The sequence below is a fragment of the Pteronotus mesoamericanus genome, unplaced genomic scaffold (genome assembly GCF_021234165.1).
Source record: "Pteronotus mesoamericanus isolate MK-2021 breed Mesoamerican mustached bat unplaced genomic scaffold, CSHL_Meso_final contig_2, whole genome shotgun sequence".
Lineage (NCBI taxonomy): Eukaryota > Metazoa > Chordata > Mammalia > Chiroptera > Mormoopidae > Pteronotus > Pteronotus mesoamericanus.
Window position 1 is genome coordinate 10188260 of NW_026555084.1, and position 21389 is coordinate 10209648.

The window sequence follows — 21389 nt, forward strand, 5'->3', positions numbered from 1 at the left end:
GCGTGACTAGATTAACAACTGAAGGAGACAACCACAGACAGTAGAATCCTGGAAGTCTTGAAAAAACTGCTTAAGGTAAGATGGGGTCAACATCTGACATCAGAGGTGGATCTGGAAAGAAAAAACAACGGTAAATACTAGAGGCTACAGAGATGAAATCCACTGTGGTCTTCTTCATGATTTGCAGTATTTTCTTTACTACATAGCTTTTTAACGTTCATTTTGGGTCCATCAAGTTTGTGCATATTAAGCCATTAAATTTTATACTAACAGTTTATTTCTCTCCTTTCTTATAATAGTCTTAATCTTTTTACAGCCTTATTAATACTGGTTCATTTGCTGTTGATAAGAAGATTGCAGGGGGCAGTTATTTTTGCGGATGTGGGTTTGTTTCCTGGGCTTGTGGTTTTGTTTCCCAGCACCTGCACAAAAACACACAAGACATGGTGGGCAGAGTGACCCTCACTCAGCTAGTTGGAGGGTAGGACCTACCAAAGAACGACCAAACCACAATCAAAACCCAATTACTTCCATAGAGACAACATAAATGGCATAAAAGGCATGCAAAGAGCAGCAAGTGCAGGAGATCAAGGAGACTGCACCACTGAATCTCCCAGGTCTCTTATGGTAGAAGTTCACACCACAAAGTCAGGAAGTCAAGACAGATCAATTTCAGAAGCAGCCCCAGCTGGTGTGGCTCAGTGGATTGAGTGCTGGCCTGAAAAGCAGACCAATTTAAGAAGCAGAAGAGAAGAAAAAGTCTCACAAATAATGGTAAGACAAAGAAACACTCTCTCATTGAAGCAAAAAGAGGAATCCCCTGAAAGAGAACTAAATGAAATCAGATATATATTTTTTATTTTGTATTTATTTAAAAATTTTTTTTATTGTTCAAATACATTTGTCCCCATTTTCCTGCCACCGCTTTCCCCTGCCCCACCCACCTCCCCCTCCCACCCGCAATCCTTCCCCACCTTGGCTTTGTCCATAGGTCCTTTATGCATGTTCCTTAACTTGACCTTTCCCTTTCTTTTCACACTTACCCCCTCCCTCATCCCCTCTCATTACTGACGGTTTGTTTTTTCTTTCAATGTTGCTGGTTATATTTTTCTTGCTTGTTTGTTTTGTTGATTAGGTCCTGTTGACGGGCTCCTAATCCTTACCTTGCTCCAGACTCTATTTGTTCATCTTGTTGTAAAACAGGTATATGACAAGAGGCTGTTAATTAAAGTTGGGACAATTACCCAAAGTTATTTATGGGCTACTTCTTAGGGCACTGTGGCCCCTCTCCCACATTTCAGGCCTCGGGATGAAAGCACAGTTTCAAGGCCTTCCTTCCCAGATAGTGGAAATGCTCCATAGAATTTCAAGGACTTCCCTCCTTCCTTGCTAACATAGTGTTTCTTGTGATGCTGGAACACCTGGCAGTATTATAAGACCAGGCTCAGGACTGCTGAGTTAGTGGGTGAGACAGGTCTTCTACCTCCTCCCTGTCTTGGTTTACTATTCATTCTACCTAAGCGATAAAAGGTGTTTCCTGGCAACCAGGATGCTAGATGCTGCCTAGTAACAGCAGTGTAGTCTCAAAATTCTTCCTGTGCTGTCTCCTGCCTCAGTTCCACTTATAGGTGAGATTGTATGGTATTTGTCTTTCACCCCCTGGCTTATTTCACTTAGCATAATACTCTCCAGTTCTATCCATGCTGTTGTGAAGGGTTGTAGCTCTTTCTTTTTTTCTGCTGCATAGTATTTCATTGCATAAATATACCATAGTTTTTTGATCCACTCATTTAGTGATGGGCACTTAGGTTGCTTCCAGCACTTGGCTATTGAAATTGTGCTGTTCTGAACATTGGGGTGCGTAGGTTCTTTTGAATTGGTGTTTTGGGATTCTAAGGGTACAATCCCAGCAGTGGAATTGCTGGGTGAAAAGGCAGTTCCATTTTTAGCATTTTGAGGAAATTCCAAACTGTTTTCCACAGTGGCTGCACCAGTCTGCATTCCCACCAACAGTGTTCTAGGGTTCCCTTTTCTCCACAATCTTCCCAGAGCTTGTTGTTTGTTGATTTGTTTATGGTGGCCATTCTGACTGGTGTGAAGTGGCATCTAACTGTGGTTTTAATTTGCATTACTCTGATGGCTAGTGATGCTGAGCATCCTTTCATATGTCTCTGGGCCCTGTGTATGTCCTCCTTGGAGAAGTGTCTGTTCAAGTCCTTTGCCCATTTTTTAATTTGGTTGTTTGTCTTCTTGGAGTAGAGTCATGTGAGTTCTTTATATATTCTGGAGATCAAACCCTTGTCTGAGGTATCATTGGCAAATATACCTTCCCAAACGGTTGGTTCCCTTTTCAGTTTGCTGATGTTTTCTTTAGTCATGCAGAAACTTCTTATTTTGATGAAGTTCCATCTGTTTATTCTTTCCTTTATGTCCCTTGCTCTAGGGGACATATTGGTGAAAATATTGCTACATGGAATATCTGAGAGTTTTCTGCCTATGTTCTCCTCCAGGACTTTTATGGTGTAGCAACTTATATTTAAGTCTTTTATCCGTCTTGAGTTTATTTTTGTGTATGGTGTAAGTTGGTGGTTGAATTTCATTTTTTGGCATGTAGCTGTCTAGATCTCCCAACACCATTTGTTGAAGAGGCTATTTTTACTCCATTTTACACTTCTGCTCCCTTTGTTGAATATTAATTGACCATAGAGACATGTATTTATTTCTGGGTTCTCTATTCTGTTCCATTGTTCTATGTGTCCATTCTTATGTCAATAGCAGACTGTTTTGATTACAGTGGGCTTGTAATATAGTTTGATGTGAGGTATTGTGATCCCTCCTACTTTGTTCTTTCTCAAAATTCCTGCAGCTATTCAGGGCTGTTCATGGTTCCATATAAATTTTTGAAATGTTTGTTCTATATCTGTGAAATATGTTATTGGTATTTTAACAGGGATTGTGTTGAATCTATAAATTTCTTTGGATATTATGGACATTTTGATGATGTTAATTCCTCCAATCCATGAACATGGCATCTGCTTCCATTTATTTGTGTCTTCCTTAATTTCTTTCTTCAGTGTTGTATAGTTTTCTGAGTACAGATATTTTACTTCCTTGGTTAAGGTTATTCCTAGGTACTTTATTTTTCTTGTTGCTTTAGAAAATGGGATTTTTTTCCTGATTTCTGATTCTCATATTTCATTATTGGTGTACAAAAATGCCTTTGATTTCTGAATATTGGCTTTGTATTCTCCTGTTTTGCCAGATTCACTTCCTAGGTTGAGTAGTTTCTTGGTGGCATCTATAGGGTTTTCTATGTACACTATCATGTCACCTGCAAACAATGACAGTTTTACTTCCTCCTTTCCAATTTGGATGCCTTTTATTTTTTTTTCTTTTCTGATTACTGTGGCTAGGACTGCCAATACTATATTGAATAGGAGTGGTGAAAGCAGACAACCTTGTCTTGTTGTTCCCGATCTTAATGGGAAAGCTTTTAGTTTTTGCCTGGTTGAATATGATGTTGGCTGAAGGTTTTTCATATATGGCCTTTATTACATTGAGGAATGCCCCCTATACTCCCACTTTGCTGAGTGTTTTTATCATAAATGGATGCTGTACCTTATCAAATGTTTTTTCTGCATCTATTGATACGATCGTGTGATTTTTGTCCTTTCTTTTGTTCATGTGATGTATTATGTTTATTGATTTGCAAATATTGAACTATCCTTGCCTGCCTGGGATGAATCCCACTTGCTAATGGTATTGCTAGATGTGGTTTGCCAATATTTTGTTGATGATTTTAGTGTCTATGTTCATCAGCGATATTAGCCTGTAGTTTTCATTCTTTGTTGTGTCTTTATCTGGTTTTGGGATTAGGATGATACTGGCCTCATAAAAAGAGTTTGGGAGTCTTCCCTCTTCTTAGATTTTTTGGAATAGTCTGAGAAGGCTAGGGGTTAGGTCTTCCTTAAATGTTTTGTAAAATTCTCCTTTGAAGCCATCCAGTCCAGGGCTTTTGTGTGACGGGAGTGTTTTGATTACTGCTTCAATTTCACCAGCTGTTACCAGTCTGTTCAGACTTTCTCCTTCTTCATTCAGTGTTGGAAGGTTATATTTTTCTAGAAACTTGTCCATTTTATCCAGGTTTTTCTTAGGAGTCATATGTCAAGCAGACAGGATGACGGGAGCCAGGAGAAGCTCTGGTCAGTCAGGAGTGTCTAGATAACGGATGTCAAGGGAATGTGTCTGTTGAGTCATTCAGGTGGTAATCAGATGTCCTGGGTATGTAAGTCCTTGGGGGTGTAATTAGAGGGTTACCTAAAGTCAGATGTATGTCAAGGCATTGACTCAGGACTGGAAAGTTTAAAAAACTTAAGTTCCTGGTGCTAGTCGGAAAAAGAAGGGACTCTTTCCTTATGCCTTAACTTTCATGTCAATAATTTTAGCAGCTTGATTAAAGTGACTTCATTTTATATATTCCCTATCATCAATCACTCTTTGCTCAGCTAAGAACTACCACTATCAGCATCCTTTATAGAGGAGGCAATGAAGTCACAGAAAAGTTTTTTTGACCGCTGGTTCTGCAACTGGTTAAGGACAGCAAAGGGATTTAACCGCTGGCAGGATGGCCACCTCCAAACCATGATGGTGTACTGTAGAAGGGAACAGTGGCCTGGGTCACCTGGACTCCTGAACTTTGGAACTGGTTACTGTAACTCTGCCTCAGTTTCCCTAACATCAGAGGAGAGAGGCCAAGAATGCAAAACTTTCTAGGACACCAGCATAAACCATTGTTCCTTCTGAGTTCCTTTCCAGTGTTTACTGTTTATCTACCCACCCCCATTACTAAAATCATACCTAAGTATTATAGAAAATGAAAGAGGCAAAACAAACAAACAAAAAACCTCAAATGAACTAAACCAAAACATTTTATTTATTCATAGCCTCATCACCCAGAGGTAATCACTGCAAACATTTTGGCACATTTCCTTCTAGTCTTTTTAAAAATGTCTTTTATTTACATAGCTGAGGTCATACCTAAATGTAATTTTGGACCCTGCATTTTTTCACTTAACATCAGAGCATAAACTTCTTTAAAATGTTATTTTAAATGACTGCATAATAATCCATCATGTGGATATTTTGTAATTTATTAACTGTTCCTTCACAATTAGATATTTAAGTTGTTTCCAGTATTTTCACTATTATAAATAATACCATTATGAACATTCTAGTTAATAAATCTTTGTGTGCATTGCAGATTATTTTTTTAGGATAGTTTCCCAGAAATGTAATTAGTGGGTTAAATGTCCTGAATATTTTAAAGATTATGTAGAGAAATATAGTACTTTTTATAAACAACAAATACATTCTTTATCAATAAATGGGAGGGCTTCCAAGGGTCAAAAGTTGTGTATATGTTTGTTCCTGTGTATAAGTGTGAGAGGGATGGATGAGAGACAGAAGAGAAACTTTCTCACTCCTTGGTCAGAGTTCGATAACCACTAGACTTTTTCTCTTGTGAGCTGCTTTCCCAATTTGGGGGTGGGTGGTACATGCTGATTAAATATTGAGCAGCTGAGTGCCAGCAAATGGAAGCTAATTTCAAGTATGGAGTTTGTATACCTTTTGCAAGGAGATGGTCCATAGAATCAATTAGACTTGGCACTTCAGCTTTTTCACCAGGTACAGCACTTTTACCGCCATTAGCTCAACAGCCTCTCACAGCTTCTGGGTGAGACAGAATGGAGCAGTCATTCCCTTCCCAGGTCATTGGTCAGGCCCAGACAGACATGGCTTATTGAGAGTCACAGAGCTGATTAGAGAGAGCTGGGACTAGAATTCTAGTCTCTTGGCTCGTAGGGGTAAAATCCCCTGTCACGGACTGAATTACGGCCCCGGCCCCATCAATGTGGTGAAGCCTGAACTCCCAATGTGACTGTACTTGGAGATAGGGCCAATAGGACACTAAGGTGTTCCTATAAGGTGACCATGCAGTTAGTTAATCAATCCTACTAATAGAAACCAGGGATAGGGATGCAATTACTGTATTTTGCTGTGTATAATGTGCACTCACATTTTTTGGCCCAAACTTTCAGGAAAAAAAATCTTTCACTTCAATTTTTAAATTCAATTATGTACTTATTTCTATTTAGAAACAAAACCAATTACCCTATTCCAGGGTATTTTTTGCATATGGATATCGCTATTGCTTTCTAGAGTTAAATTTTTAATGCATAAGAAAAAATAAAAAATTTAAAGCATTTATATAGGTACAGAATCAGTACTACCCATGTATAATGTGCATCCTTATTTTTCCCTCAAAAATTTTGGGGGAGAATATGAAGATTATACACAGCAAAATACGGGTATACCAAACTGGACAGAGACACTGCCAGTTTGGACCAAAAGGAACAGTCAGGACAAAAATAAAGAAAGCCTTCTAGACTTCCGGGATTCTACAGGTTAGAACACTAGACCTGCTGAGTATGTTTTGTCCTTCAAGGAAATGGAAGAATGACTCTGAAAGTGACTCAGAGATCATCAGGGCTGCCATTCCCACTATCTGCGTAGAAGGAGAGCTGCTTTCTTTCTTGGTTCAGAGAGTGGGTGCCCCTCCAGGTTTCTGGGAGTCAGGCTGCCCCTGCCTAGGGCCTCAAGGGGGCAGGGCTGCTGCAAAAAACTATAGGGTGGCGCTGCTGCAGAGCCGGGGCGCGAGGGGCGGGGGCGGGGAGGGGGAGGCGGGCAGGTCCACTGCCTAGGGACGTGGGGATGACGCGACTGCCCCAGTGGAAGGCAGAGCAGGCAGCCTGAGGACTATTCTAGAACTTTAATATTCTGTGGAATTTGCCTTGCTAGGTTTGGGGACTTGCTCTGAACCTGTCACCCCTTCCTTTCTGATTTCTTCCTTTTGGAGTGGGAGTATCTGTCCTATAATCTCCATTTCAGAGGCAAGTAAGTTGTCTGGTTTTGACCAGTTCACAGATGGAGAGGAATTTTGCCTCAGGATGAACCACCCATAGAGTCTCACCCACATCTGAATAGGGGAGATATTTAGGTGAGACATTGGACTTGGAGTTGATGCTGGAATGGGTTATGACTTTGGGGGCTATTGGGATGTGGCAAATGTACTTTGCATGCAAGAAGGACATGCATTTTGCGGGCCAGAGGATGGGATGGAATATTATGGACCGAACTGTACCTCCCAAAATTCATATGTTGAAGCCTTTACCCCCAGTATGACTGTATTTAGAGACGGAACCTTTAGAGAGGTAATTGACCTTGGGCAAATTAGCCTCTCAAGTCTGGTTTTCTCATCTGTAAAACAGGATATTATTAGTACCTGCCCTAGGAGATTATGGGGCTAATTAAAAGAGATAGATGAATGCAGAGTTCCTGGCACATATCAAAGGACAATAAAATATGGTTCTTTTCCGAGATTAATTAATTAAGTTAATGGATGTAAAGTGCTGAAGACAGTGTCTGGAACTTAGTAAGTGCTATGTCAGTCTGTTATCGTTGTTACTTCAGCAGTTAGTAAGCCCTCCAAAGCCTTAAATCCTAACCACCCCAAATTCCGGTTTTCTCCCAGTTGAGATCATAGGCTTTCCTGCCGTAGTACGTTTCTCTAGGCCATTTTCTCTGCCTGGGCTCCAATCCTCCCCCTCCCTAGCTCTGATGTCTTCTTTGAGAGTCCTCTCTTCTCCACAGCACCCGCGCCCCTCCCCGCGCCGCCCCCCCCCCCCCCCCCCGCCCCACTTCTCCCAGTCAGAAGGAAAGGCTCCTTGATTTGTGTTCTGCGAAGAAAACAACTCTACATAGCACGTAGTTCTTTGTGTCTGGTGGTTCCATTAACTCCTTCGAGGCCTCCCTACAAGCGTGGCAGCCTCTGGGGACTGGTGCCGCTGAGTAGCCTCTCCAGTGTCACCCAAGGCGTCTGGCACAGTGCGGGACAGAGGAAACGGGCCTCTGTGCAGAGAGGGGTCTTGTTTAACTCCCGCACGCCCAAGCCCAGGACTCTCCCCAGGCCGCGCCCACCTTCAGTGAATCCTTGGGGCTCGGACTCTATCTCCGTTGCTCTGGGTCGCCTGAGCCGGCTGGACTCCCAAGGGGGCCCGCCGGCTCCGCCCCAGCCCCCGGCGGTCCCTCCTACCCCTGGCGGGCGGGCTTGACCCCCTCCCTCACTGATTGGCGGGGGCCGAGCTGAGGGCGGAGCATTTCCCGATGGCCGGGAGTCGGGCTGGGAGGCAGGGGGCAATCAGTGGCGTCGCCGGCTGGCTGGGGTGCTGGCATGGCCCGGTGCTTGTGAGAGCGGAGTGCGCGAGGGGCCGCTGCCACCATGCCCAGGGCTGTGTGCGCCGCCGGGCTGTGCCTGCTGGCGCTCGCCCTGCCGGTGTGGACCAGAAGTAAGTGGCCGAGCAAGGGAGGGCTGGGGTAGGGATGGAGGCGGGTGGGCTAGGTGGCCCGGGGACCTGGGAGCTGCCCCCTGCAACTCCGGGAGGCTGCGTCCCTGAGGTCCCTCAGCTCAGGAGCCCGGCTTTGTTCCTACATTGCACGCCCTGGGAGGTGGTGGAGGTTCTGAGTGAGAAGAAAACAGCCAGTCCCCTCCCTGGCTTCTCTCCCTCTCTTTCCTCTGTTTTTTTTTTTCCTTTTCTTTCTGCTTTTGGCTTCTCTTTCCGCTGCTTTTCCAGTCTCTCCTCTTTTCTCCATTCTTTGCATGTGTGTTCCTATAAATGTATACTGATAAAATTGGAACCATACCGTATGTCTAGTTTTGTGTCTTGCATTTTCTACTTCACATAATGAGCATTTCCCACATCATCAAATTCTCAGAAAACACGATTTTAATGACTATAAATTCCATCAAGAAATTGCAGAAGTACAATGTTCAAAAAGTTGAAAACATGATTCTCATCCATACATTGGATGAATGGATGGCAAAGACTTGTTCGGTTCACTAATGAAGCATTGAATGGAGTGGTAACGCTGGTTCAGAGCCTTAGAGGAACAGGCAGGGTGCAGGCATTGGAGGAAGAATGTTGAGATCTTGTGCTGGGACAGATGCAAAAGCGGTCAGTACCCCATGGGGCCAAACAACCAGAATTCTTAGCTACCTTTCTACTATACCAAAGTCACTTTCATCTCTACCAGTCAGAAATCTACAGTTGACACATAACTGAGTATAGTCTTTTAATTAATAGTAAATTTAAAAAGTCAGACAAAGCTACGTTCCCTTAGGTAATTCAGTGATGTATGGAAGGCCTGTTAAACAATGCTACAAGGTGGCATTGAAAGGACGTCCTGCTTTCTCTTTGCCTTATTTCCAAATTTTGAACAATTTTTCTTAAAATGTACTGTGGTCCTCCATTATGGAGCCTTTAGATTGCTTTCAGTATGTTTTACATCATAAAGATCATTTCATTTTGAAATATTTCATTAAATATCATATAATTTTTTTTTTTTTTTTTGCAAAGAATCTAGACAAGCAGAGCCACTGGAGCAGGAACTGTGCTTCTCTGGTGCCCTGTGAATATTAAGCACCTAGCATAGTGCCTGACACACAGTTAAGTACTCAGAAAACATGAAATGAATAAATGAATGCGTTACTTCTGATTTTTTTTATCAGTATGATAAAACTAATGCACGTGTAATGAGATTATTTTTAGGATATCTTTGGATTGAGAATGCACTATATTGCTAATCTGAAAGGAAAGTCAATCTCTCATAACCGTACCACGCTAACAAAACAACTCTGTCCTCTGTCACTCATTACATTCTATGGGACTGATGTGGTTGGTTTAGACTGAACAGATTTGGAGTCCTCACCCTCATCCCCAGGAGTCCTGTGGATTTGGCCTATTCTCACAGAGACTAGGTCTTGGAAAATGACCACTTGTTTAAGATTGTCTGGCCCTGACTGGTGTGGCTCAGTGGGTTGGGCATCATCTCACAAACCAAAAGGTTGCCTTCCGGGGCACATGCCTAGTCAGTACCTCATGGGCCCAGGCTGAGGGTGTACAAGGAGCAACGGATCAATGTTTCTCTCTCACATCGATGTTTCTCTCTCTCTCTCTTAAAAAAAAATAAATCTTAAAAAACAAAAAAGGTTGTCTGCAACCTGTATTTGAGTTTGCCACCACCTCGAACAAGTCTTTCTTCATACAAGTTTCAATTCACCTTTCTTAATAAAAGGAATCCTGCGAATTACGTCCCACGGTTGTCGTAAAGATGAAGGAGAACTGGGTGGTGAGATTGATTTGGAAAGGAGGAAGCGTTAGCCAAAGGCAAATTTCCCATGAAGAAGCTCAGGTCCATGCTAGGATGCTCAGTGGATTGAGAAACAATTTCACAGTGACTCTCCCCAGTAATGCTGTGAGACGGGTAGGCAGGTACCATTTTCATCTTACAAATGAGAAGACTGAAGCTCAATTGAAATAATACCCATGGGTTTGACCTCCAGAATATGCCCAGAATCCAACCACTTCATTCCTCTCCACTGAGGTCATTTTAGTCTGAGGCACCATCATCTCTCACCAGGCTGGGCTCCTGCAAGTCTCCAGCTTTTCCTTCTGCTTCTATTCTCACTCCTGCCACCCTCTCCCCCCACCATCACCACCCAGCAGGCTGAACAATCTTTTAAAAACTGAATACAGATCATATTGCTCCATGTTTAAACCCTCCAGTGCCTTCCAAGTCTATTTATAATAAAATCCAGACACTTTCCGAAGCCTCTGTGATATCAGGCCCATGGCTGTCTTGTTGACCATGTCTCTTACCAACTTCTTCCTCATTCACTAACTTAAGCTACCTTTACCTTCTGCTTCTGTAAACAAGCCAAGTCTGCTTCTTCTCACGCAGGGCCATCGCGCCTGCTGGTTCCTCTATCTGGGACACTCACTTCCAGATCTTTGCCTGACTGACTTCTTCTGGTCCCTCAATTAAATGCCGTTCTTTGCTGACCATCCTGTCTAAAATAGGGAATGCTTCTTCATTGTCTCTTTATTCCATGACCTTATTGTACCATTTGAGAACGTTTGTGTGTTGTCTATCTCCCAGCTCTGGAAGATAAACTGTGAGGAGTGCAGAGACCTGGCTGCCCTTTTGGCACTGTATTGCCAACACCTAGCAGAGCACCTGACCCAAAAGTGCCAAGAGCCTGGAATCCACCAGGTCTTCTAACAACCCAAGATGGGGTTCTTCCCAGTTGGCAGTGCCTGCCCGGCTTAGCTGGGGTGCAGAGGTCTGGGGTTCCAATGGCCGCGCATCTTGTCTTGACAGGAGGAAGTGAGGAAGGCAGCCCCCAGCTACAGCATGAACTAACCATACCTCAGTGGAAGACTGAAGAAAGCCGCATGGGAGAAAAGGTAAGACCAAAAGCTTTCATTTTCAGAGGGAAGAGTTGGCAACTTCATTCTGTGAGGCTTGGGCCACCTACTCTATTGTTGTCACCGTTAGTTCCGTCTGACCCATGCTATCCTGCCTGTCTTTTTTCAAATCCCAGATGGACCTTTCCTTCATCCTGTGACAAACTTCTAGAACACGTTCAAATGCTATTACTTGAGGAAATGAAAATCCACATTAATGCTGACACAAAAGAAGTGCAAATATGTGTCACAAAAATCACCATCTTTCAATTGGAATTGATTAAATATTGTCATTGTTATTTTTTCTCTGCATAACACATGCTTTATTTTATTGGTGAGGTAATGTACTTGGAGGGAAAATTCTAATCCAAACTACTTTTTTAAATAAGAGGCCAAAGAGGGCCCTGGCACTGGGGAATATATATCTTAAAATGCAATGGGCATCTTGGGCCACAGCACCAGCAAAATGCACAGGCTTTATCAAGGAACTTGGGAAAAAGATGGAAAACACTACTGTGTTCATGCAGATAGCGCCTGTCCATCTCGAATATTCTTTGTGGCTCTGGTTTTCACATGGGAGAGCTAGAAAGGAAGATGCAATGGTTGACCTTCCACCCTCTGAACTTCAATTTCCTCATTTATGAAGTAGGACTTAGAGGGAATGAGAAGGATGAGGGCTGGGGAGAGGGGGTAGTGAATAAGAACTCTGGTTTCACAGAGTCAGTGATTTACTGGGCAACACATGAGAGCAAAATTACAGCAGGAGAGAGAGGAGAAAGCTTTGTCAGGAAGGATCTCAGACTTTGTGGCTTTTGAGTCTAGAAAGGTAAATAGAGAGGGAAAATGCCTAGAAATCCTTAAAGTAATGGTTCAAGTAATACAGACATGTCCAAACAATGCTCCAATTTGGATTTACTAAGAGAATTTACAGCAAAAATTTTAGGACAAATGAAAGCAAGTAACATTTTATCCTAAAGACAATAAATGCAATGAATTCATTTCATCAAAAAGTAAGAAAGGCTGAAAATAGCTTCAGGAAAAGTCTAGACAAATAAATGGATGGCCATCCTCGAGCAGGTTATTTTTAAAAATTAAGATCTTAGATAGCCGAGCCTATCCATTATTGCCAGGGAATGTCTCTGATACCCTTTGTAGAGGCCTCTCTGTTCCGTCCAGATGTGGGATGCTGGGCATCCTCAGGAAGGGTTTGAGAAACAAAGTGGAGCCCCAGATCCTGTTTTTGTTCCCAGCCATTGTCTGCCCAGAATCATTGCGTTTTGTACGAATAGTCATCACAGTGCCTGGCACCATAAGTATTTGTGGAATGAACAAATGAAGGAATGTCAGAGAGAGAGACAGAAAAAGGTAGGTCCCCCTTAGGCTGCTTATTCTCATTTACATAATTTATTCATCAAACGTCAATGGAACACTCACTGTATTGTAAATACAGTACTAGATCTTAACAGGGATGCAATACATAGGACAGATGTCAGGGACAGTGTGGAGCTGAGGATCTGTTTAATGCAGCCCTAAAGTGAAAGGACTTTGAACCCCTCTCTGGGGTAAATACAGTAAGAGTGGCCCAGCTGCCGAGGAGAGGTGAAATCTCCCGTTCCTGGCACAGAGTGGAGGTGCAAGGCAAAAGCGGAGGGAAGCTGGGCGGGGAGCTGCGCAGATCCTTGTGATGCTGTTTCACTGCTTTGGATGAAACGTGCCCGGGACACAAGGACCACCATATTTAAAAAGTAGCATTGTCTGAATTTGTTCTCATGTTACAGTGTGTGTCTCTTTGGGAGAGAGGTGGGTGCTTTGATTAGGGTCAACTTTTCTTTTTTGTGTGGGTCGTCCCGTGGCCACCTCTCTCTTGGAGAAGAGAATTGCTGCCGCTCAGTTGCCATGTGCCTTTTCCCAAATGACCACTTGGGACTGTGTCCCTGAAGCCTAATGCGGTTGCGCAGGGCCCTTGTTCCCAAACTACCCAGAGTAAAGTGGCAAAGGGCCAGCAACCAGGATGCATGTTGGCAGAGCTGAAGTGGGGCATCAGAAACAGAAGTGACTCCCTTAGTGAAAGTTATTGGGCAAACATTCACCTACTTCCTCTCCCCATGGTTTTGAAATGTTCTTGAGAGTCAATGAGATGTTAGCAAAAAAAGTAGCAAGACAAACATGGTTGCTCAAGCATCCTGTACCAGAAGCCCTGAAAACACACAGGTTGTGCAGGACTCTAAGGGAAGTGGGGTTTGAGGAAAATAAGAGGAAGAAATGTGCTTGGAAGACACAGGCCCACAACTGGAGGTGGGTGACAGAGCAGAGGACCTGGTCTCTCAGACACCAGAACTAAGCTTTCGGATCCATTTAACAGGGGAAGAAACTCTACCAAGAGCTTTTGTGGATCGAATGAGACTTCAAGAGTTTATCAGTTCTTCGCTATCAAGTTAGCACATATTTAAAGTACCCCAGAGAACAGATGCTGTTTTAAACAGGCTTAAATATGTAAATCAATAATTTCTGCCTTCTAAAATAGTTTAACTGCTCTAAGTTGATTGTTGAAGCATGGAGGTTTACTTTGACTTTGATTTTTAATTTCTTTGAAATTTTCCACAATAAGGAGGTAAAAACAGATAAAAAGCCTATTTCTTAAGCAAGTATAAAAACATGGAAAGTTGCACAAAAGAAAATAAAATTAACCAGTGATCCCACTGCCTTAGAGATAACTATGGCAACTTGTTGGTTTAGGTTTCTTTTTCTCTCTGTTTTTTCCTTTTACAAAAGTATATTTAAATAAAACATACTGTGTTATATTTTGAGTTCTTGTGCTTCATAATGATCATTTATGTTTTCTTGATAATTTAGAAATTATTTAAAGTCTTTGTTTTTAATGACTATCTATAGTGCTTTGTCACATGAATGAATCATTATTTATTTAACCATTCTCCTATTTTGGACATTTAGGTTCTATTTCCTTATTTAGGATTATAAGTAATGAACATCCTTGTGTATAATAAACGTTCGCCCATTCTTCCTTTTGTTCCTTTCAGACATAAAAACTCTTTTCAGACACTTAAAAACTCCTACTCCATACTGTCAAATTATCTTCCAGTGAGTAGGTGTTATCGGTTTAAATTCTCCCTGGCAAGGTATGAGAGGCCCCTTTTACAGTGTGCTCTTTTGCACTGTGATGTGTGGGGTTTTTTTTAAAAGGTATTTTTGAAAAAAAAATGGAGGGGACGGTTAGTAGTGATGTTGAGCATGTTTTTCTTGCTTACTGGACATTTGTATGATATCTTAAATGATCTCTGCTGGATGTATAGCAACTTTGGGCATCAGCAAATTTTCTCTTGTATGTAAAATGTAGCTTTCCTTGGACTTATAAAACCTTAGCTGGAAGTGCTCCTAATTGTCTCCTCTGAGAAGATTGGGCATATCTAAATTGAGAGCCAAAACAAAACAATATAAAATAAAAACCCACTATGAAAGTCTTTCCCTGGTATTTTAGATAATAGCCACCGTGTATCGGCGTTTCCTATATGCCAGATAAATTCTTTGTGTTCACTATGTCACTTAATCCTAACAAGAGCCCCATATTATCTCTGTTTTATAAATGAGGAAACTGAGCCATAAGGAGGTTCAGTAACATGCCCAAGTTCACGTCACCTCAGTGTCAGGGAGTCAGCACTTGAATCCAGATCTGTTTCCACACAAAATTTGCTGTTGAAGATTGTGTTTTCCGACATTTGACTTTACCAGACCCGCATGCAAGCACTTACAGCACATTGCAGCTTGGAGTTTCTTTCCTTTGTCTTTTAGGAGAAGGCAGATGGGGGAGGGGAGTTGGTCCTTCTGGGATTGAAGCTATTTTATGTTTGGGCTGGAAATGCAATTGACCCTTTCTCTTTCACTTCCTGTGGATCAATGTCAGAGCACTGTGCTAGATCCTGTGTCTGTTTCTGGGAGCGTCCATCCTGCATTTAGAAGCTGACATTCTTTTGTTATTGCTTTTAGCATCCACGCAAAGCTGAGCTCAGGGTCATGGCCGAGGGGCGAGAGCTGATCCTGGACCTGGAGAAGAATGAGTAAGTGGACTGCCTCCCCCTTTGTCTAAAATGAAACAGTTCGCTTCAATGTCAACACCGTCATAGGTGCCACTGTTTTGTAAGGAAGCAGATAGTGAAGCGACCCAGGCTTTCTCTCAATCTTTGGTTTCTTTGTGGGGAGCCTCATGCAAAGACAGCATTATCACAGCCTCTGGACTTACTGTGAAATTGCTGGACTGTTTAACAGGCTGTATTTCCAGGGTTTCTTAGAGTTCATGTGCGTGTGCGTGTGTGCACGCAAGGGAGGGATGGGCGGGTGGACTCCAGCAGCTGTCTTCCTAGCTGCAGTGCTGGGCATGGCAGGAAGCAAAGGAGATTAGAGGAAAACAGCAGAGAGGAGCAAGGCAAGGCGGAGTGTCCTGGGATTTGCACCTCCAACACTGCCTGCTCTATCTGTTTTATTCAGTTAAATCTGAGATTCTGCCAATAAGGGCACGGTCAGCAATCTCCTGGCTTCATCGGGCTGCTGCTTCCGTCTTTCTAACCTCATTCGTCTTGGGTGGCGACCTGAGTCAGAAGTATTTCCACACTGATTTGCGATCATGCACAGTTATATCTTGATTCCTGTTATTGAGCAGGTGAATAGACAATGCATAGCTGTGTCTGTTGTCTGTTCTTGGTCATTTCCAATCTGCTTGGCCACTGGGTAGCTCTCCTTCCTTGACTGGGAGATCCTGAAGGCCTTTGGTATTTCCCCACTTTGCTTCTGCCGCACAGACCTTGCAGATAAGGCTGCGGGGCTCGGACAACTGCCCATCTCCTCTTGGCAGCCTCCCTGGAAGCAGATGAGTAATCAGACATATTACTGCCAAGAAAGGGATGGCTGGGGGCCTTCCCACATCCAGAAGGATGGGAATGGCTGATGAGCTTGGGTGGAACGCGAGAGTATAAATTATTCCCGATTTGGGCTTTTGGACCCTTGCAAGGGAGGATGAGTGGAGCTGAAGGAGGGTGAGTCGAGCCAGAGGAGCGTGAGTGGAGTCAGAAGTGTGGTAGGAGTGTGACTTCAGCTTGCGCAGTAATAGGGCCTCATCCACATCTTCCTTCTGCCTCCAGAAAGATGGGCATCTCATTCATTTTTGCTACTTTTCTTTTTGTGAGTCAAACCAGCCCACACATGTGTTCTTTCTGTCTCATTTCCCTGGGACAGACCTGGCTGACCCTGTCCCCAGAGGGTGCAGGCCCTGCGTGCCTGGGATTTCTCCTTGCATAGCCATCCTTTTGTTCTGCAGGAAAAGGCCTTTAGAGGGTCTGTTCTTGATAGTCTCTCTCAGGGGTCAGCTTCAGTTTCTCATGGCCCCTGCCCTCTAGCTCTAGTCTAAATGTTCCCTGTTGTCACTTAATCTGATCCACCCTATTCTGCCCCCAAGTGGAATATTTGACCCTTCAGCTTCCTCTGTGCAGCCCACGTGGTAGGGTTACTGTCATGCGCAAATAGTTAGGAGCTGGGCTGGCCGAGTAAGGATCCCAGCATTCATCCCTCCCTCCTATTTTGGAGCCTTTACAAGAAAAGATCGTTGGAAGTTACAGCGGGAAAACACTTTAAAAAACAACAGTCTTATGCGTGGATACAGAAACTTCAACTCAGAGGGAAAGGCATTTGTCTAAGGCCACAGAGCAGGTCAGTGAGAGAGGGGAGATGAGGATCATTTGTGTCCTTGGCTTGGGTCTGGACTCAAGGAGAGCCCATGGAAGTAGTTCTATTGTGTGCTGCTCTGAGCTGCTCTCTGGCTTCTGAGTGAGCGGCAGGGGGCTGGATGTGATTCCTTGCCTCCTTGAATTGGCAGGAGGCAGACTTGACAAAATGGAAACAGCATGGTCAAGCACAATGACCTCATCAGGTATCCCTAGGGGACAGCTTCCTGCTATTTTCGTCTAAATTGGGCTTTTTGTTTTTGCACATGTGTTAGCAAGCGGAACTCCAACTGCACACGACTTCCTAGTGTGTTTATTTCCCAAACCCTTCTCATTCATGGTGTGTTCGAGGCCGGATGCAAAGCAGCGAGGGGGTGGGGATGATGCTTTTCTGATTTCTTAAATCCCTCTGTTAAGGTTGTTATAATCCTATGATTTTTGAGGGGAAACTGGGCCATGTGCTAAGTGACTCCTCAGGCTCTGGTTTCTAAGTTCCTCGGTGGAGTCACTGATTTTTTTCATCTCCTGTGCATTCCGGGCACCAGTGTCGGTACTGGGGATGTTGCTGTGTATGGAACAGCTCTGCCCTCATGGAGCTTTTATTCTGCTGGCGGGAACAGCAAAGAAATAAATGAATGACTGTGTAGTATGTCTGGTGACAAGTGCTATGGAAACAGAGGAACATAAGGGCTAGAAGAGCAGGGATGGGGAGGGAAGTGCTGTTTAAGGATGGTGATCAGAGAAGGCATTGGTGGCAAATTGGTATTTGAGTCAAGGCCTGAAAGTGAGAATAATGAGCCTTGGGGAAGGCTGGCCAATGGCAACTCCAAGGAGATGGAACAGCGAGTTCAAAGGCCCTAATAGATGAGGAGGGTTTCCGCTCCCCTCCGTAAACCCCGTGCATTTCTCCATACACGGGATTGTCAGGCCCCCAAGGAGCTGTGGGCAAGAGCTTCTGAAACTCTGAGGGGAGATAGAGAGAGGACATTTCTAATTTCTTTTTCATCATCCGGAGGTGTCTGGCCTTCTCCCATCAAATCAAAGCCCACGTGCTAATGCATGGTCCAAAATAGCAGTGAGCAGACCTTTAATGGAATTCACACATGGAGAGATTGCCAGGAATGGGGAAGATGGAAGAGTGTGGGGGGTCGGCTAGAAGAGGGGGGCCATCAGCTCAGGCAGCAGATACCCCAGGTGCCTTATTCAATAGCGCGGCAGCTGCAGCCTTTTTCTGCTGTGAAGCAACTCAGGATAAACAGATGGCATTCCCCGGGGAGACAGACTCTCCTGAGTGCACATGCATTGTGGGGATAATTTGCATACGGCTTTCCGGTCAGATAGTCCTGGGTTCAGATCCCAGCACTCCCACTTTCCAGCTGGATGTCCTCTTTAAGCCTCAGTTTCCCTATCTGGAGTATAATGATAGTTGCACTCTGTAGAGACACAAGAAGATGAAATGAGAGGGTGTGTGTAAAGGACCCACACAGTACCTGGCTTGGGTTCTATACCAGTAAATGGCAGCTACTGTTATTTCTTGCTCGTGTTTTTTGCTTTTTGTTTTTTTAATTGCAAAAGCAATACATGCTCACTGTAAAGCATGTAGCAATACCAAAGTATAATAAGTAAAAGAATGAAAGTCTCCCACCCACAAGAAGAATCCACTGTTAACAGCTTGGTGGGTATACCCGGGACCTTTTCTGTGCACGTGAGAATGTGCACATAGATACTCATAGACAGCCTCACAGAAACACACGCAAAGGCTGCTGTTTTTGTCGGGAGGGGAGGTGCAGAAATGAGATTATACTGTACAAACGTATATTGTTCCACACTTGTTTTTTTTGACTCAACCATGTATCATGAAGGTAGCACACTGCTCTAATAAAGTATATATTACATTTTTTGTATTTATTCACACATATACACATAATTTGTAAGTGTTGGGGCATAGCTGTTGTTAGGAGAACCTTACCTGCGGTTGGGCTGTGTGATAGAATGGAGAGAGTCCTGAGCTCAGAGACAGACATGTGGAATTGGTCAAGAAGCCATTTGGTATTCCTGGGCCTCAACTTTCTTATCTGTAAAATGGGAATTTTGTCCCAGTTGGGCTCTAAGAGCTCCTCCTGCACCTTCTATTTAAAGGATACTATGCAAGTGGAAGAATGGAAAAGAAGCATGGTGTTTGCTCTCCACTTGTGGAGACATTCCTGGAAGTGAGGGGCAGTGGGATAAAGTCAAATGGCCTCCAAAACCATGAGCCTTGAAGTTGAGGATGAACTGCCAGTTCAGGACCCACCGTTTACGCAACATAAACATGAGAAGGTGAATTACAGAGAAGAAATGACTGTGCTATTTTTACAACCCACAATTTTGAGGCACCCACCCAGAATGTTACTACTCTGTATAATTTCCCCCATCCTCTGAGGACTGCCTCATCAACCCAGAGACCATATTGGACAAAAAACCCCCAAAAAAACAAAAACAAAAACCCAAGACACAAAAAAAACAAAAAAAAAACCTTGTTTGCTGAAATGAAATGGAACCTTCTTGAGCTGCAGGCATCTAAGGAGATGCACCCCTCCAGGAAGATGTAGGCCTTGCCTCTCTTCTCTTCTCCTTTCTCCACATCGTGCCCTCCTTCCCAAGAGGAGGGCTCACTGAACTGTTCAACCAGCTTGCAGGGTGCTCACTGAGCTGCGTTACTAGATGGCAGGATCATTACATTACAAGGTCACCTTCAAAAGCAAATGAACAGCTCACCTAGTGGGCACTGTGCCCAGAGGACCTTTGGTCATATGCTTCTCTCTGCTGGTCTCTTGAGCACATTCTGAAACTCTTATCTCTGCCCTGTACTGCCCTTCCTTGAGTCTGAATGATGATAAGATTTGGGTTTCGGCTTGGACAAGAGACAGATGTCCTTTGGTCTCACCCCATTCCTTGTGCTTCAGCCCTGGCTAAAGACAGATCCTGTTTGCACAAGTCTAGCTAATAAGAATGGATATTTATTTTTTCTGTGTGTATTGGCCTTCAGACCTCATGAGGAACAGCAGTTGTCAAAGCAGAATTGGGGCACTTAAAGGTTTGCTGATTATAGTACTCGCCATTACTTCGCACTTTGATCTCTTTTCCTATCTCTTGACTTTTTATCAGTCCCACAGAGATACCACAGGGAAGGAGACTGCTTGTGTTGGCTTGGAAATCAGGCTACAACCTAGAAAATTAAGTCATTCACACTAAGGGAGCCATTTAGCTCCCAATTTTCTCCTTCTTTTTCCTCAACCCTATTTGAGTTGTATACAATGGAGGACCCGAGAAAGGGAGAAATAGTAGGCAGGAAAGGAGTTTCTCAGCACTAGACAGGATGGATTCGTTATCACCGCTTACTACTGCACTTTCCTTCCAAGGAGGCCTGGTAGAAATCTGTAGCTGATCCCGAGCAAAGCCCTGCTTACCGCCTAGGCCTCACCCACACCTCCTCTGCTTCCTCTTGGGTCCTCACGTTAACATCTTATCTAGGACTAGGACAAAGGACAACTCTCTTAGTCCCTCTCTTGGTTTGTTGTTGGCAAAATTCAACGTCCTGGATCTAAGAGAAGCTTAAGAAAGGCTTAAGATGATATCCCAATGCTTTTGGGAAACCATGCTTCACTGAGTTGCATTTAAATGAGTCGCACACATATGGATTACATTTCACTTGAAATACACATGGCTTAAGAAATTAGAGGATATCATTCTTTAACCAAGTACTTGGCAGATCTCAAGTATTCAAAATGTTTTTCCAAACTCGGCCTGCAGCTGGGCTCCCCATTGCCTGCAGCTGAGGTTGTCTAACCCAAGGAGACTGGTGCCGAGGAAACAGTGGGATGGATGGGTGGGGGCGCCAGAATTTGATGAGAGCTGCCTGTGAGTGTTGGGAATGTTTTCAAACCTTTTTTTTTTTTTTTTTAGTGTCAGCAACTGAATTCACCCTGCCGCCTTGACGCTGAGGCAGCGAATGCATTAAGTGAATTTAAATTCCAAGCGCTGTGCTTGGTCGGCACCTTGCCCCCGACAGACCTCGTGGTCCTGTTTGAGATGCCATTTTTCCAATGATAGCTTTCTAGACAGAGGTTGCTTTCATTTCCAGGTCTCGTGACGTCCAGAACCCCTGGAGTCACAGCCCCAAAACGATTGCCAGCCAATCTCGTACAAGCCTAATTTTCAACCCTACCCCTGCAGGAACAGGGTCCCCGTTATTTCTAAATCGATTAGGGTCCTTTGCATAGACTCAGTCTCAGTAGTTAGGAGTGGTAATCTGTAG

At 43.7% G+C, this 21389-nt stretch overlaps 1 protein-coding gene across 1 annotated transcript in view; it reads left to right on the forward strand.

Annotated features, from left to right (window-relative positions):
- The first annotated feature begins 8231 nt into the window (after nucleotides 1-8231).
- The window catches only part of ADAM19 (ADAM metallopeptidase domain 19), a 70370-nt gene continuing 57212 nt past the window's right edge, over nucleotides 8232-21389 (forward strand). Inside the window, exons 1-3 of the mRNA XM_054568120.1 lie at nucleotides 8232-8405; nucleotides 11278-11363; nucleotides 15366-15436. Of these exons, the coding sequence (XP_054424095.1) occupies nucleotides 8339-8405; nucleotides 11278-11363; nucleotides 15366-15436 (224 nt within the window). The 5' untranslated portion in view covers nucleotides 8232-8338. The remainder of the gene's footprint in view (nucleotides 8406-11277; nucleotides 11364-15365; nucleotides 15437-21389) is intronic.